The sequence below is a fragment of the Helicoverpa zea genome, chromosome 22, assembly GCF_022581195.2.
Source record: "Helicoverpa zea isolate HzStark_Cry1AcR chromosome 22, ilHelZeax1.1, whole genome shotgun sequence".
NCBI classification, from domain to species: Eukaryota; Metazoa; Arthropoda; class Insecta; order Lepidoptera; family Noctuidae; genus Helicoverpa; species Helicoverpa zea.
The window spans coordinates 8,734,156-8,750,930 of record NC_061473.1 but is presented as its reverse complement, the minus strand read 5'-3'; the positions used below and the strand labels follow the sequence as shown (position 1 = coordinate 8,750,930).

The 16,775-nt window shown below is 40.0% G+C and overlaps 1 protein-coding gene across 1 annotated transcript; it reads left to right on the top strand.

Annotated features, from left to right (window-relative positions):
- Positions 1 to 29: 29 nt before the first annotated feature.
- Positions 30 to 15,113, top strand: LOC124641143 (vacuolar protein sorting-associated protein 35). The gene is made up of 18 exons (XM_047179134.1): positions 30 to 135; positions 296 to 376; positions 1,198 to 1,318; positions 2,169 to 2,362; positions 2,905 to 3,033; positions 3,360 to 3,445; positions 3,666 to 3,858; positions 4,380 to 4,508; positions 4,910 to 5,014; positions 5,737 to 5,885; positions 6,285 to 6,504; positions 6,962 to 7,071; positions 7,709 to 7,877; positions 11,394 to 11,491; positions 12,979 to 13,157; positions 13,611 to 13,744; positions 14,259 to 14,432; positions 14,888 to 15,113. The coding sequence occupies exons 2-18, from the start codon at positions 302 to 304 to the stop codon at positions 15,044 to 15,046; spliced, it is 2,424 nt and encodes an 807-aa protein (XP_047035090.1). The 5' UTR covers positions 30 to 135; positions 296 to 301; the 3' UTR covers positions 15,047 to 15,113.
- The last annotated feature ends 1,662 nt before the right edge of the window (positions 15,114 to 16,775 follow it).

The window sequence follows — 16,775 nt, the reverse complement described above, 5'->3', positions numbered from 1 at the left end:
CTTTGACAAGTCGTAAATTGTCAAATTGCTTACGATAGGTGTCTCATACTGTCTCATACCTACCGAAGAAAATTAAATAAATTATCCTAAGAAAATCTTATCGGTGGCTTCGTTTGCGATCAGTTCATAGCACAGGTGCGTTGAGCAATGTTACACTGTCAATTAACACGTTGATCGAGCCATATGGAGCAAATAAATGATCCTTTTTTGTATACATGGTCTACAGTTAGTAGTTATTGGTACATAAAGTTATCGTATTTTATCAAAATGTACTTTATTTGTTTGTGTTTTGTAGGCACAAATGACGAACCAGGCGTCTCCGGTGGAGGAGCAGGAGAAACTCCTGGATGAGGCGTTGAATACAGTCAAAGTGCAGGTTTGTTTTCAATGATTATTATCTAATTGTTCAATAGACAATTTATGGGCGGTACGCGGCTTCCGTTTTTTTAACACGTTGTTATAACTCGTCTTTCGAGTTGTAAACTCTTTTGTTTTTGTTCCTTCTTGCATATTAATGAGGTGTTAGTATCTTGTTGCATATGAGAGTGCAGTAAACAATATGAATATGATTAGGTTCTCCCTTATCTAGTTTTAGTGATAACTCTAATTAACAATGAATGTAAATGAACTTTTATAAAGTTTTCTCACTAGCTAGTTACAAATAAAAATCAAATTGAAGACAAACTGATGATATTTTTATTTATGTTTCCGTTTTTCTATAGGTACTTACACTTGTAGATACATTTCTGTAAACATTGACCAACTTAAAGATCAATGAAATCTGTCCCTAAGATGACTCACTGACCATTATTTCAGTTTAGGCTCTATAGAAAAAGCTACTTATATTCCTTCAAATACTAACTTGTACCTTACATTTTCATAGTCCATGCACCACTGTAAATAAAGATAAATAACAAAATTTTGCTGAGAAGTTTGTTCATCACCACTTCTTTCCAGCCATAACACTAAGAAATGTTAAAATGGGCTAATTTTTGGGGGTGATGTCCTTTTGTAACTTTTAAAAGTAATAGGTTAATCAGCCTACATTCAATCTTCTTCTTTCGAGTCGATGACATGTCATATATTGAGACTACACTATGTCAGCCCAATATGCCGCCACAGCGAGAGCACGGCCGGATGCGCTCATTAAGTCCTCCCATTCATTCAATAAACAACTTTGACATATATTTGTTACAGGCATTTCAGATGAAGAGATGCCTGGACAAGTCGAAGCTGATGGATGCTCTGAAGCACGCCTCCACCATGCTGGGAGAGTTGAGGACTTCACTCCTGTCTCCTAAAAGCTATTATGAGCTTTGTATCCTTTTTATATAAAAGCTATTTTGATGTGCAGTTTTTATATTGGGTTTAGTATTTATATTTTGTAATTAAATAATAAGTTTATAGGTAGATTGGTAAGATTAAGCTTAGCTGTAGGATTTCATTATTTTAATGTAAGATTCTACCTATGCCATCACAACTTTGGCAGCTGTCAAAGGTAGTCAGAAGCCAGAAAGTTTGTCAAACAGTCTTACCAAGGGGTATTTGGGGGAGAGGAGGTATTGGGTTACCTTACCTAGGTAACTTGATTGACTGGGTTAGATTAGCCGTCCCTCCAGGTAAAACTTTAACACTTTTTAGTTCTGGTTGTACTGGTAGCCAAATCCCACATAGTTATGAAGATGATGACTTTATAAATAGTAGCTAGCTTTTAGTTTGATGTAAATACATTTTATATAGTTTTCAAAGCTGTAAATAAGGGCAAAATACAAACATCAATGTACTGATATCAGATATTGAATGAACAGTGCTTTCTCTTTGATTTCTAACACATAATACAAGGTTTTAAGTTACATGAGATTCATCTTACATGTCTGATAGATAAGTGATCATGTATTAATTTCTTTCATTTATTAGATCAAATTATACACAACTCTCTATTTATTAGAGCAAAGCTGAAGATTTTTTTATCATTGAACTAATGGACCAATTTTGAAAGTTTTTAGTTAAATAGCCCATTTACCTAGAAAGACTATAGGCTTCTATTTTTCCGTCTGCGGAAGGTAGTTGCCTGCCGACGGTGCGTAAACAAGAAATAGCTAGTACATAATATACCACCATTTTACAAGTCCTCAAAACTCCTTCAAAATCCTTAACCAGCGCCCCAGACATGGCCATAACGGATGAGCTTCGTCACCTCGAGCTGTACCTACTTGAAGAGTTCCAAAAAGGTCGCAAGGTAGCCGACCTCTATGAGTTGGTGCAATATGCTGGCAACATCGTCCCGCGGTTGTACTTGCTTATAACTGTGGGGCTCGTGTATATCAAGACTAATAGTAATCTGAGGAGAGATTTATTGAAGGTACGTAGTTTTTTTTAAATTATAAATGGCAATAGTTTTGGTTTAAAAGAGGTTGTAAGGTGGCCGACCTCTATGAGTTGGTGCAATACGCTGGCAACATCGTCCCGAGGTTATATCTGCTTATAACTGCGGGTCTTGTGTATATCAAGACTAATAGCAATCTGAGGAGGGATTTATTGAAGGTATGTATTTAGTACATAATAGTTTTTATTTTAGAAAAAGGTTATAAATGTAGGAGTTCAGTTCCAGGTCTACTATGTACCAATGTCTATGTTATGACCTCTTTCTAAGTATATCTTATAGACCAATAACGTCAAGGAATCATCTTGAGGAAACTTGGACTTTAAAGTCTATATTCGCCAATCCACAGTGGTAATAATTGTCACTCATTCCTTCTCTGTACGAGAAGAGGCCGCAGCCCTGCAATGGGATGGTAAAAATATGCAATTGAATCACTCATCAAACATCCAACATTCAACTTTACGAGTAACCACAGAAGGTTCAAGCTTTACCAAACCCTCAAATATGCCTTAACTCCTCAGGATCTTGTGGAGATGTGCAGAGGAGTACAGCATCCGCTCCGAGGTCTCTTCTTGAGGAACTACCTCCTGCAGTGCACCAGAAATGTGCTACCTGATACCTCGGAGGCACAGAATGAGAATGAAGGCGTTGTGAGTATGGATAGAGTCCTATGAGAATTTTTTAAATGTTTTTTTAGTGTTTTTTTATTATGTATGGGTTTTGTATGCTATATAAATAAATAATTTATAAAGGTTATTACTAAATTCAATATTTAAGTTTTTCTTAAAAGTTATGGAACTTTATTCTTGAAGTTTACGATTTCAGGATCTAGTATCCATTTCTTCTTGATAATAGCCTCTTGTTATTTTCTTATTCTCAGTTTCTGAAATATGTCATATTAAAAAACATTTCTCTCTTTTAAAACGTAAACCTCGGTATTGATTACAAATACTAATTTTTATTTGTTGTTGTACAGGTAAAAGATGCGATCGACTTTGTCCTGATGAACTTCGCTGAAATGAACAAACTGTGGGTCAGGATGCAGCATCAGGGTCACTCCAGGTAAACACAAATTTTGAGCCTTCTGTGATGTTTTGTCCCTTTCTGCAGAGTATAATGATATATGACAGAAAAAGGCAAAACAGTTATTACATAAATATAATATCTTAGCTTATAAGGCTTTGAAATTAAAAAAGATTGTAGTTACTTATGATTCTTATGTAGAATTAAGTTTTGACTGTTTTTTTGTCTTTTTTATATTTTTTATATCTTTGTCCCCCAGAGACAAAGAGCGTCGCGAACGCGAACGTTCCGAACTACGCATCCTAGTAGGCACGAACCTAGTCCGCCTCTCTCAACTGGAGTCTGTCACAGTGGAAGACTATGGACGCCTGGTGCTGCCCGGCATCCTGGAGCAAGTCGTCAGCTGCCGGGACGCGATAGCCCAGGAGTACCTCATGGAGTGCATCATACAGGTCGGTTGTTCCTCTGCATCAGGTCACAGTGGACATACTGGTGCTCCGAACAAAATAACCCAGTAATAACTCCCAATGAAGAATTAATTTTTCAGACCTATTCAGAAGTTTGGAGCTCTAAGGCCACAAACAAAAAAAAAGTTTATAGTATTAGTTTAGATTATAAATGTGCATTTTTATGCATATTAAGTTCACCTCCTAAAAAAATTTTTGGGTTTTACTATGCCAGTTACATATAGAAAACAGTCAAAGGCATTTTAAACTATGTACCTTCAAACATGATGTTGCTACCCATTTTGACTTTAGCAGAGTATTTTAAATAGCATGTCAAAACAATAATTACCTCTAAACAACATATTATAATAATAAAATGTGTCAAGAACTCTTCTTCTTCCTCCTGCCGTGTTCCCAATTTTATTTGTGGTCGGCGCAATATGTCATCCTCTTCCATTTTCCCCTGTTACTCGTCATACTGACACTCACAAATAGCGTCAATAACTAAAACCTATGTTTTCACCCAGGTGTTCCCCGACGAGTTCCACCTGGCGAATCTTCAGCCGTTCCTGAAGTCGTGCGCTGAACTACAGCCAGGAGTTAACATCAAGAACATCATCATAGCGCTTATTGAACGACTTGCTACTTATAGCCAGGTAATTTATACAAATTATCTTTCTAGCTGTTGAGAACCGTCCCATAATTGACGGAGAAATGTTATTTTCGCATTTATAATACTAGCTTTGACACATGTCTCGAGGGAACTTCTTCCCATACATGGATAACAAGTAGCCTATATCTTATCATGAAATATAAGTTATAGTTATGCTACTGCCAAGTTTCATCAAAATCTATCCAGTAGTTTCAGCGTGAGAAACTAATAAGTATGTGTATGTTTAGCGCGCTGGTACAAATATACATGCTTGCAAACTGTCGCATTTTGCTGTGTTTACGTTTACCCAGTGAACGTAAAGTGATCTAAGAAAAAAAATGCTTTTTTCTATAATGTTTTCCTTTTTTATGAGAGTTTATAAAATAAATTTTTGATCAATTACAGAGAAACGAAGGCAACATAAACCTGAGCGTGGTGATGGAAGATGGCAAGGAACAGGAGGTGCAACTCTTCGAAGTGTTCTCAGACCAGGTGGCTGCTATCACACAGGTTTGTACATATTAATATATGGCGGCTATCATTTGTGCTCTTTTTTTTTCCGACGTCAAAAATCATGAAATGACCCCTCCCGCTGTGGGTTAGCAGCGGCGAGGGAGTGTCAGACTCTTACTGACTAAAAACCGTTGTGTTCCGTCATAGGTCTTTTGTGTACCAGGGCCGCGGTATCTCTTTCGAACAACCCGCAGTTATTATTTAAGGCTCACTCTTAAACATGTTAACTCGTATGCCGTGATGGGAATAAGTATATGGGGATAGTTATAAGCATAAGTTTTTGTTATGTACTGGTATTAAATGCCCAAAGGTGCTGCTCCCTAACAGGGTCCACAATTGTACTTAGCTGTAAGTCTATTGTAACACCTTGACAAATTTGTGGCACGCAAATAAATGACATGAATATGATGTGAATATGGAAACGGCATGACGGTACCTTATGTCATCATTCATAAACATATTTATTTATTCATGTACAGTAGCACTAGCTGCCGTGTCCCGTGCTAACTTTTTCGCGATAAATCTATCTGGAAACAACACTGTTTTTCTTTTAATCGGACCAGTAGTTCAGTTCAACGTCATTTTTATAATACTTACATAAATCTTTAAATAAACATTGTCTATGTAATAAATTGCGATATTTACTACATAATATATTATTTTGTATTATAAATATATTAATAAATAACCACTATTATTTCGTCGTTTTTTCCCTATAGTCTCGCACAGACATGCCCCCAGAAGACATGTTGTCCCTTCAGTTGGCACTACTGAAGCTAGCGCAGCGCTGCCACCCTGACAAACTCAACTATGTCGACAGAGTTCTCGCTCACACTGACAAAATTTGTGCTGATATACATCAGGCTAGGTAAGTTTGTGATATATTCTTTTGAGGTAAATTAGAATGAATTCTGTTATGATTTTACCCTCTTATTAATAGAGTTAAAGTTATACCAAGGAATAAGAAAGGAATTACTGTACATTTTCGTCTGTTAAAACTTGGATTAACTTGAATGCATGGCGAAAGAAAATTAAGGGGACTAAATGTCTATCTATTAAAATTATGCATCTATGTATCGATACATATTGAGATTAACGAACATAGATATTCAAGCGAACTTTTGCGAAAACTACATTCATAAATACTGTTTTCTTACATATTAATTGAACACCAAAACCAAAAAAAAATTTTTATATAAACCTGATCCTATATTTCTATAACTTAACCCCCATTAACGAAATTCTACAACAAAATCTCACTTTTCAGCGGCAAAACCCACTTAGAACACAACACAGCAGTTTTCAAAGAACTCATGAAGATCCTCAAGCTGCCGGCAGACCACTATAAGAATATTCTGACACTGATCAAACTTCAGAACTATGCGCCGCTGATCAAGCATCTGAACCATCCGGGCAGGATAATGATCGCTGTTCATCTGATCAACGATGTTTTGGAAACTGATTGCATGATTTCTACGCCAGAGGATGTGAGTATTTTTATTTTAACCGACTTCCCAAAAAGGAGGACTTTATCAATATGTTTTTTTTATCCATATTTGGATCGGTCTAGGGTTATTTTTGAATAGATTTTACCATTATTTTGATGGGGATAAAAGTGTCTTTTTAGTAATATACATATTATGTAAATATGCTGCTTAACTGTTTAGGCTCTTGTCTCCAGCATTTTGTGGATTTTGGTAAAAGATGTGGGAAGGGGCGTTTGTACCACCATTTACTTCTTCCCAACACACATATAAAAGGGGTGAAGGGATATATTGAAAAGCTGTCTTTTAGAAAATTTACCTAAAACATGGATTTTTTTTAGTAAAAAAAAAATATCTTTGTCTTTAAGGGAAATACAATGAATGAAACTTTAAAAACACAGCTAGTTTTATAAAAAAAATATATATCTAATGCTTTTTATACATATTCGTACTATTTTAGGTGGAAGCAGTACTGGCTATGTTAGACGTTTTAGTAAAAGACCAACCGGACCAACCGACTACAGAGCCTGATGTTGAAGATTTCATGGAAGAACAGGGCTTGTTAGCAAGGTAAGTGTCTTATGGTCTACTGGTCTACTGGATCAGTAGTAGACTTCGAGTACAGAGCCTGATGTAGAAGACTTTATGAAAGAACAAGGCTTGTTAGCAAGGTATATTATGTGTCTATTGGTCTACTGGTCTATTTAGTCTACTGGTCTACTGGATCAGTAGACCTCGAGTAGAGAGCCTGATGTATATGATTTTATGGATCAACAGGGCTTGTTAGAAAGCCATCTTTATTTTGGTCTATTGGTCTACTGACCCAGTAGTCCGCGGGGATTTATGTTAAACACTTAATGAAAGAAAGGCTGGTTAGTATTTTGGCCTACTTGTCTACCAACTTATTACACTGCGGATCTTATGTAAATGAATTTATAAAGAAATCATTTCATTCAAATCACTTCATTCTAAGAACGGGTTTTTTTCAAAACAAAAGAATAAGGTAGGAAAAAAATATGCGACACAAGCACGCGAATTGGTCCTCGCTCAGCGACCCTAAGCGAGACAGAGTCGCAGGCTTATTTTCAGCGATGGCCAACACTTTTCGTCTATTGGCCTCTTAGTCTACTGGTCTTTTTGGCCACTGTTATATTTGATTCGTCTACTAGACTTGTTGGCCAATACGTTACAAGACCGTTTTTTCTAGGTTAATCCACCACTTCAAGTCGGACTCAGCGGATCGTCAGTACCTGATCCTGTCGTCAGCCCGCAAGGCGCTGCAGGCGGGCGGCGCGGCGCGGGTGCGGCACAGCTTCCCGCCCATACTGTTCCACGCGTACAGTCTAGCGCATACATACAGGGAGCTGAGGGATACTGTGAGTATTACTGCCCGCCCATACTGTTCCACGCGTACAGTCTAGCGCATACATACAGGGAGCTGAGGGATACTGTGAGTATTACTGCCCGCCCATACTGTTCCACGCGTACAGTCTAGCGCATACATACAGGGAGCTGAGGGATACTGTGAGTATTACTGCCCGCCCATACTGTTCCACGCGTACAGTCTAGCGCATACATACAGGGAGCTGAGGGATACTGTGAGTATTACTGCCCGCCCATACTGTTCCACGCGTACAGTCTAGCGCATACATACAGGGAGCTGAGGGATACTGTGAGTATTACTGCCCGCCCATACTGTTCCACGCGTACAGTCTAGCGCATACATACAGGGAGCTGAGGGATACTGTGAGTATTACTGCCCGCCCATACTGTTCCACGCGTACAGTCTAGCGCATACATACAGGGAGCTGAGGGATACTGTGAGTATTACTGCCCGCCCATACTGTTCCACGCGTACAGTCTAGCGCATACATACAGGGAGCTGAGGGATACTGTGAGTATTACTGCCCGCCCATACTGTTCCACGCGTACAGTCTAGCGCATACATACAGGGAGCTGAGGGATACTGTGAGTATTACTGCCCGCCCATACTGTTCCACGCGTACAGTCTAGCGCATACATACAGGGAGCTGAGGGATACTGTGAGTATTACTGCCCGCCCATACTGTTCCACGCGTACAGTCTAGCGCATACATACAGGGAGCTGAGGGATACTGTGAGTATTACTGCCCGCCCATACTGTTCCACGCGTACAGTCTAGCGCATACATACAGGGAGCTGAGGGATACTGTGAGTATTACTGCCCGCCCATACTGTTCCACGCGTACAGTCTAGCGCATACATACAGGGAGCTGAGGGATACTGTGAGTATTACTGCCCGCCCATACTGTTCCACGCGTACAGTCTAGCGCATACATACAGGGAGCTGAGGGATACTGTGAGTATTACTGCCCGCCCATACTGTTCCACGCGTACAGTCTAGCGCATACATACAGGGAGCTGAGGGATACTGTGAGTATTACTGCCCGCCCATACTGTTCCACGCGTACAGTCTAGCGCATACATACAGGGAGCTGAGGGATACTGTGAGTATTACTGCCCGCCCATACTGTTCCACGCGTACAGTCTAGCGCATACATACAGGGAGCTGAGGGATACTGTGAGTATTACTGCCCGCCCATACTGTTCCACGCGTACAGTCTAGCGCATACATACAGGGAGCTGAGGGATACTGTGAGTATTACTGCCCGCCCATACTGTTCCACGCGTACAGTCTAGCGCATACATACAGGGAGCTGAGGGATACTGTGAGTATTACTGCCCGCCCATACTGTTCCACGCGTACAGTCTAGCGCATACATACAGGGAGCTGAGGGATACTGTGAGTATTACTGCCCGCCCATACTGTTCCACGCGTACAGTCTAGCGCATACATACAGGGAGCTGAGGGATACTGTGAGTATTACTGCCCGCCCATACTGTTCCACGCGTACAGTCTAGCGCATACATACAGGGAGCTGAGGGATACTGTGAGTATTACTGCCCGCCCATACTGTTCCACGCGTACAGTCTAGCTCATACATACAGGGAGCTGAGGGATACTGTGAGTATTACTGCCCGCCCATACTGTTCCACGCGTACAGTCTAGCGCATACATACAGGGAGCTGAGGGATACTGTGAGTATTACTGCCCGCCCATACTGTTCCACGCGTACAGTCTAGCGCATACATACAGGGAGCTGAGGGATACTGTGAGTATTACTGCCCGCCCATACTGTTCCACGCGTACAGTCTAGCGCATACATACAGGGAGCTGAGGGATACTGTGAGTATTACTGCCCGCCCATACTGTTCCACGCGTACAGTCTAGCGCATACATACAGGGAGCTGAGGGATACTGTGAGTATTACTGCCCGCCCATACTGTTCCACGCGTACAGTCTAGCGCATACATACAGGGAGCTGAGGGATACTGTGAGTATTACTGCCCGCCCATACTGTTCCACGCGTACAGTCTAGCGCATACATACAGGGAGCTGAGGGATACTGTGAGTATTACTGCCCGCCCATACTGTTCCACGCGTACAGTCTAGCGCATACATACAGGGAGCTGAGGGATACTGTGAGTATTACTGCCCGCCCATACTGTTCCACGCGTACAGTCTAGCGCATACATACAGGGAGCTGAGGGATACTGTGAGTATTACTGCCCGCCCATACTGTTCCACGCGTACAGTCTAGCGCATACATACAGGGAGCTGAGGGATACTGTGAGTATTACTGCCCGCCCATACTGTTCCACGCGTACAGTCTAGCGCATACATACAGGGAGCTGAGGGATACTGTGAGTATTACTGCCCGCCCATACTGTTCCACGCGTACAGTCTAGCGCATACATACAGGGAGCTGAGGGATACTGTGAGTATTACTGCCCGCCCATACTGTTCCACGCGTACAGTCTAGCGCATACATACAGGGAGCTGAGGGATACTGTGAGTATTACTGCCCGCCCATACTGTTCCACGCGTACAGTCTAGCGCATACATACAGGGAGCTGAGGGATACTGTGAGTATTACTGCCCGCCCATACTGTTCCACGCGTACAGTCTAGCGCATACATACAGGGAGCTGAGGGATACTGTGAGTATTACTGCCCGCCCATACTGTTCCACGCGTACAGTCTAGCGCATACATACAGGGAGCTGAGGGATACTGTGAGTATTACTGCCCGCCCATACTGTTCCACGCGTACAGTCTAGCGCATACATACAGGGAGCTGAGGGATACTGTGAGTATTACTGCCCGCCCATACTGTTCCACGCGTACAGTCTAGCGCATACATACAGGGAGCTGAGGGATACTGTGAGTATTACTGCCCGCCCATACTGTTCCACGCGTACAGTCTAGCGCATACATACAGGGAGCTGAGGGATACCGTCTGTATCTATACTTATTTATTAATACTTTATTACACATATTTTTTATTAAAATGTTTTGAAAATTCATGTACAAAGATGAGCTTAAGGTAAGCAAAGCATATCTTCTTCATATTCTTCCGAGCCTTTTCCCAACTATGTCGTGGTAGGCTTCCAGTTTAACTGGATGCAGCTGGGTACCGGTGTTTTTACATAGAGCGAATGCCTATCTAAGCACCTTAACCTAGTTACCCGGGCAACCCTGGCAAGACTGGATGTCAAACTTTCTGTCTTCTGACTACCAGTAACGACTACCAAAGATGTTAAAATGAAAACCGGGCCCGACAGTTTATCGTGTTTTCCGAAACACGGAAGATCTCGTCATGTCAGGATACTCACCCATCCACGGATTGACGGCGGCTAACGTTACCTTACGATTGATCGATCGTCGCACCTTCAAATTGTAAAATTCTGTATCCACTGATGCTACCTAAAATTGGTTTTTGCACGGCGTCGTCACTCGTGAGGACAAAAAGTTTGGAGAAAATCAACAACTATATATCTTGTTTGTTTACAGGACGAAATGTGGGAGAAGAAATGTCAGAAAATATTCCAGTTTTGCCATCAGACTATCAGTATGTTAGTCAAAGCTGAGCTAGCGGAATTGCCTTTGAGGTAAGTTTAATAAGTAACCACTAACCACTACCTTGAGTACGTGGATTACCAGAATTAGGAATTTTATTTCGATGTGTAAGAAACTGAAAACTATTGTTTTACTTATTGCGTCTTAGTAGATCAAAGTATATTTTGTGAGAATACCAAAATCTGCTTTTCAAGTAAACCAACGGCGAAGTTTTTTGCATTTATTTGTTTATTTTTACGTAGATTATAATAAAATGACAATTTTCCATAGATTATACCTACAAGGAGCCCTCGCGATCAGTGAGATAGGTTTCGCGAACCACGAGACTATCACGTACTAGTTCCTTTCGCAGGCGTTCTCGTTGTACGAAGACGAGATATCCGATAGCAAGGCAGTTACGAATACTGGCGGAAATAATAAAATTAAAGATTAAATATCACAATGAGACTGGTCTTGTCGTAGAGTAGACCAAGGTCTACTCCCAAGTAGACCAGGGTCTACTTAAGGTTTTACATCAATTTACTTTGCCTTTTTATATTAATTTTCTTTAGATTGTATCTACAAGGAGCCCTCGCCATCAGTGAGATAGGTTTCGCGAACCACGAGACTATTGCGTACGAGTTTCTCTCGCAGGCGTTCTCGTTGTACGAAGACGAGATATCTGATAGCAAAACAGTTAGGAATGCGGGCCGAAATTATAAAATTAATAATTTAATATCATAATGAGACTTTGGTCTTTTCGTAGAGGAGACTGTGGTCTACTACCAAGTAGACCAAGTAGACCAAGATCTAGTCCCATGTAGACCAAGGTCTACTCCGAATAAACCAAGTAGACTTACGTCGTCTTAAATTTATAAAATTTACCTTGCCCAATCTCGATGATTTTATAGCTAGTTTTAATTATATGAATTTTCCTTAGATTATACTTACAAGGAGCCCTCGCGATCAGTGAGATAGGTTTTGCGAACCACGAGACTATCGCGTACGAGTTCCTCTCGCAGGCGTTCTCGTTGTACGAAGACGAGATATCTGATAGCAAGCCAGTTATGAATACTGGGCGAAAATATAAAATTAGAGATATCATAATGAGACTTTGGTCTTTTCATAGAGTAAACCAAGGTCTTTTCCCAAGTAGAAGTCTACTTAAGGTGTTTCTTCAATTTACTTTGCCTTTTAATTATATTGGTTTTCTTTAGATTATACCTACAAGGGGCCCTCGCGATCAGTGAGATAGGTTTCGCGAACCACGAGACTATTGCGTACGAGTTCCTCTCGCAGGCGTTCTCGTTGTACGAAGACGAGATATCCGATAACAAGCCAGTAACGAATATAGACCGAAATTATACAATTAATTATTCAATATCATAACGAGACTTTGATCTTTTCGTAGAGTAGACCGAGGTCTACTCCAAGTAGACCGAACTCTACTACCAAGGAGACCAAGATCTACTTAAAGTTTTTTTTTTCAATTTATTTTGCTTTTACTTTGCAATCTAATTAGATATATTGATTTTCTTAGATTATACCTACAAGGCGCCCTCGCGATCAGTGAAATAGGTTTCGCGAACCACGAGACTATCGCGTACGAGTTCCTCTCGCAGGCGTTCTCGTTGTACGAAGACGAGATATCCGACAGCAAGGCGCAGTTGGCTGCTATTACGCTGATTATAGCTACTTTCGAACAGATTAATTGCTTTGGTAAGTTTTTTGCAATACCAATGTGTTTTAAAATACATACGTGAAGTTTTCTACATATTTTTCATATATTTAGCTCCAATTTACAGGCTGTTTCACAAAAGTATAGTTTCTAGACTCGTTAAATAAATAATGATATATAATTTTCTTTTCCATTGCCAAAATTTTTACACTTCATCTTTATTTAATAAACTAACTTAAATTAGTGCTTCATAACATTTTATACCTACACAAAATATCCATCTTATATCATTAACAGTAAATAGATACATTCGCAACTGCAGGGATTGTTAACTTAATATGTATTTAAAACCTAACAAATAATAAACTATCGTTCGAACCTGTTCTTGTTAAAATAAACCTCATAACAATAGAATAGACTATATTTATTTGTAAAACATAGTTATTGAAAAAATAAAGATCTTATGTATGTCTTATTTGATGTAAATTCTTTAGGTGCTGAAAACGCAGAGCCAATGCGTACCCAATGCGCTCTAGCGGCCAGCAAGCTACTGAAGAAGCCCGACCAGAGCCGCGCAGTGGCCTTGTGTGCTCATCTCTTCTGGAAGGCCGCTAAGGATGGAAAACAGGTATGAAGATATTTTTGAAGTTTTAAGGGATGTTTTAAATAATACCTGGTCTTTTAACGCAGACTTAAAATTATTGTATTATGGTTCATTATTTCTCAGTACAATTCGGATTTCTAGTAACATTTTATTTCTAAGATCGATGACGAAGAATTTTGAAAATAATAACTATTTCAAGGTAGGTGTGTGTATGGACGAAGATGAAACGACATTTTGAAAACTTGAGGAATTTATGTTGGTTTTAAATTTGTTGAAAATACATTCCTGCTACTTTACTTTGTCTTAAATATGTATTATTTTATTTATTATAACTGTCGCAACGCGATGGTCGTCTTGTATGCTACATACAGAGATGTATTGCTGAGGAGTTTGTTGCGCCAAATCTTCACGTTAATAACACATTTGAAGTGCTGAAGTATTTTTGGGGCTGTCTCATGTAATTTTGACGTTCAAAAAGTGCTGTTTGTAGCTTAATTTGAATTCATATAAATTCAGAGTGTAATTTTTTCATCCACAGTGGCATCTAAACGAGGCATCTCGTGCACTAGACTGCTTGAAGAAGGCAGGCCGCGTGGCGCAGCAGTGCATGGACGGCGGCGTGCAGGCTCAGTTGCTGGCGGAGCTGCTGGGCCGGTATGCGCTACTGCGGGAGCGGGGCAACGAGGCGCTTACTACTAACCTTATTGACGCCGTGAGTATATCTTCAATGAGGAGTAATGCCAGGATCATCGACATATACTAATGGACATACCTTAGAGATGAGAATGTGGCACTCCGAAAGACAGAGAGGAAATGAAGTTTTTGTCAATCTTTCCATCAGTTGCACAAAGCTCCATTAAGGTTGAAGCTTCATTTAATCTATTGCTTTTATCTTTTTGACAAAGATATTAGTTAGGATTGTATTGAAATATTATACCTGCACTGATCGGTACCTATCCATACAGGTTTGTCTGTACCGGCAACCTGTTTCTTTATGTAAGCACCCTAAGGCTGGTTGTCAGACGCTAGCCAGAGATGTTCAAATTACAGTTAGGACAATTTTATGTGCCTTTCGAAACACATAATATTTTTGTACAAAATAAAAAAAAAACAAAACCTTCATATTCCCCCTTTAACTGCCACTAATATCAACTTATTTATCCCCAGGTGATCCAAAAAATCCGCGAAGAATTAGCGAACCTAGACCAATCTGAGGAAGTGGAACAGATCACGAAGCACTTCCACAATACACTGCAGCATCTCAAGAACAGGATGGAGTGTCCTGACCCTGAGGGCCTGGGCTATGAGGGCCTTAATCTGGCTTAGGGTAACGCGTATAAAGGCCTTACCTTGTCCTAGGCTCTAGTCTAGCTTAAGATATAGGGTAAAATTGCCTTACCAAGTTTAAAAGCTAAGGTAAGGGCTTACCTTCCTTCGAATCTAGGGTAATAAGTCATTACCCTGGTTTGGAAAGTAGGGTAAAAAGCCTGGTTTAGAAGCAATCGAAAGAAGTTACATTGTCTAAGAAGCGAGTGTAAGGTCTTACCTCTATTAAGAAGCGAGGGTCAGAATACGTTACCCAGCTTATAAGCTAGGGTAAGAAGAGCTTAGGGCATAGAGTAAGAAGCCTTACCCTAGATTAAAAGTCAAATGTGTTCGGATTAGCAAAAATTGAAGTGATTTTGTGATTTTAAACAGTAATTTTTGTGGTGTTTCAAACTCGATATTAAGTTTCACAAATGTGCACGAAGTTGTCAATGTATTTTCATGCATCATAAAATTAAATAATAATAGTTCAAATATCACAAAAAATACTTTAACGAAGAAACTATCTGTATTACATATTGTTGATAAAAATTATGGTAAGCTGGTTCTATTGCCTTATTTGGTAAATTTTGACCGAGTTAGGGTCAATTCCCACTGAAAGAGCAGCGGCCGGCAGCGGCCGTAAATGCAAGTGATTGAGCGCGGCGCCGCGCTGGGCCGCGCCGCGCCGCGCTCTTACATTGTCCGTGCTCTTACGGCCGCTGCTCTTTCAGTGGGAATTGACCCTTAGGTAAAAATTGGAATGTTTGTTACTAAACCACATTCCTGTTATTTTAATATTAAAGTTAATTAATCTCATGTTATGTTAAGTGTAAATAAGTTACGAATATAATTTCTAATGTATTCTATTTAAGTTTTAATACGTAATGTTTTATAGAAGCAATTATATTTCGTGTTATTTTTATTGTGGTTTTATTTTATTTCCCTGTCGAAACTTTTCCCAATTTATGCCAGAGGCAGCATCCTTACTAATCTATACTAATATAATAAATAGGATACATTTTTTGTTTGTTTGTATCCTAGAGGTGCCAAAATTACTGTTGGAAAGATACACTCTTTCTGAGTAGCAGTGGCTATATTTTATCCGGGTACGGTGACAGTCAGTTGTTCCCATGGGACGCGAGTGAAACCGCGAGAAAACTGCTAGTATAATCATCACCTGCGCAGAAGTGATTTATTGGTTTATGGCCTCAAGTGGACGGTGCGCAAAGCGATCCCCACTCTTCCGCCGTGAGCTCAATATCCGTGCCGGTAACTATATATCGGGTGTGTCGTTCACAGTCACATTAAATTCTATCGCATATACTTTATGGTATTCTATGGCGAATTGTAAAAAAAATAACCTAATCCATTCAGTGGTTTAGCCACAGGAGTCATTTTTCGTTTTTATAATTTACAACATCATGTGTAAAGCAGAGATAAAGTTAGGAGTATCGAATGTTTTGATCAGTTGACAGCTGTCAGTTTTCAAGGGAGAATTACAGTTGTTTGTATATAATGACCATAGATATAATATTACTAAACAAGATTGCGCACGCTCAAAATATATATTTACGAAAATGAACTCTATTCTAACGCAATAAGGTACTAAATTGGTTGCATAATACACAGAGGCAAATCCGAGCCGAGAGGGATAGTTCGAACGGAGGCTGTTTGTCTCTTTCTAACACCTTGCCAGCATAAAAAAATGTTGTGATCAAAAGTTTTGTCTTCCCAAAAACAATTGAAT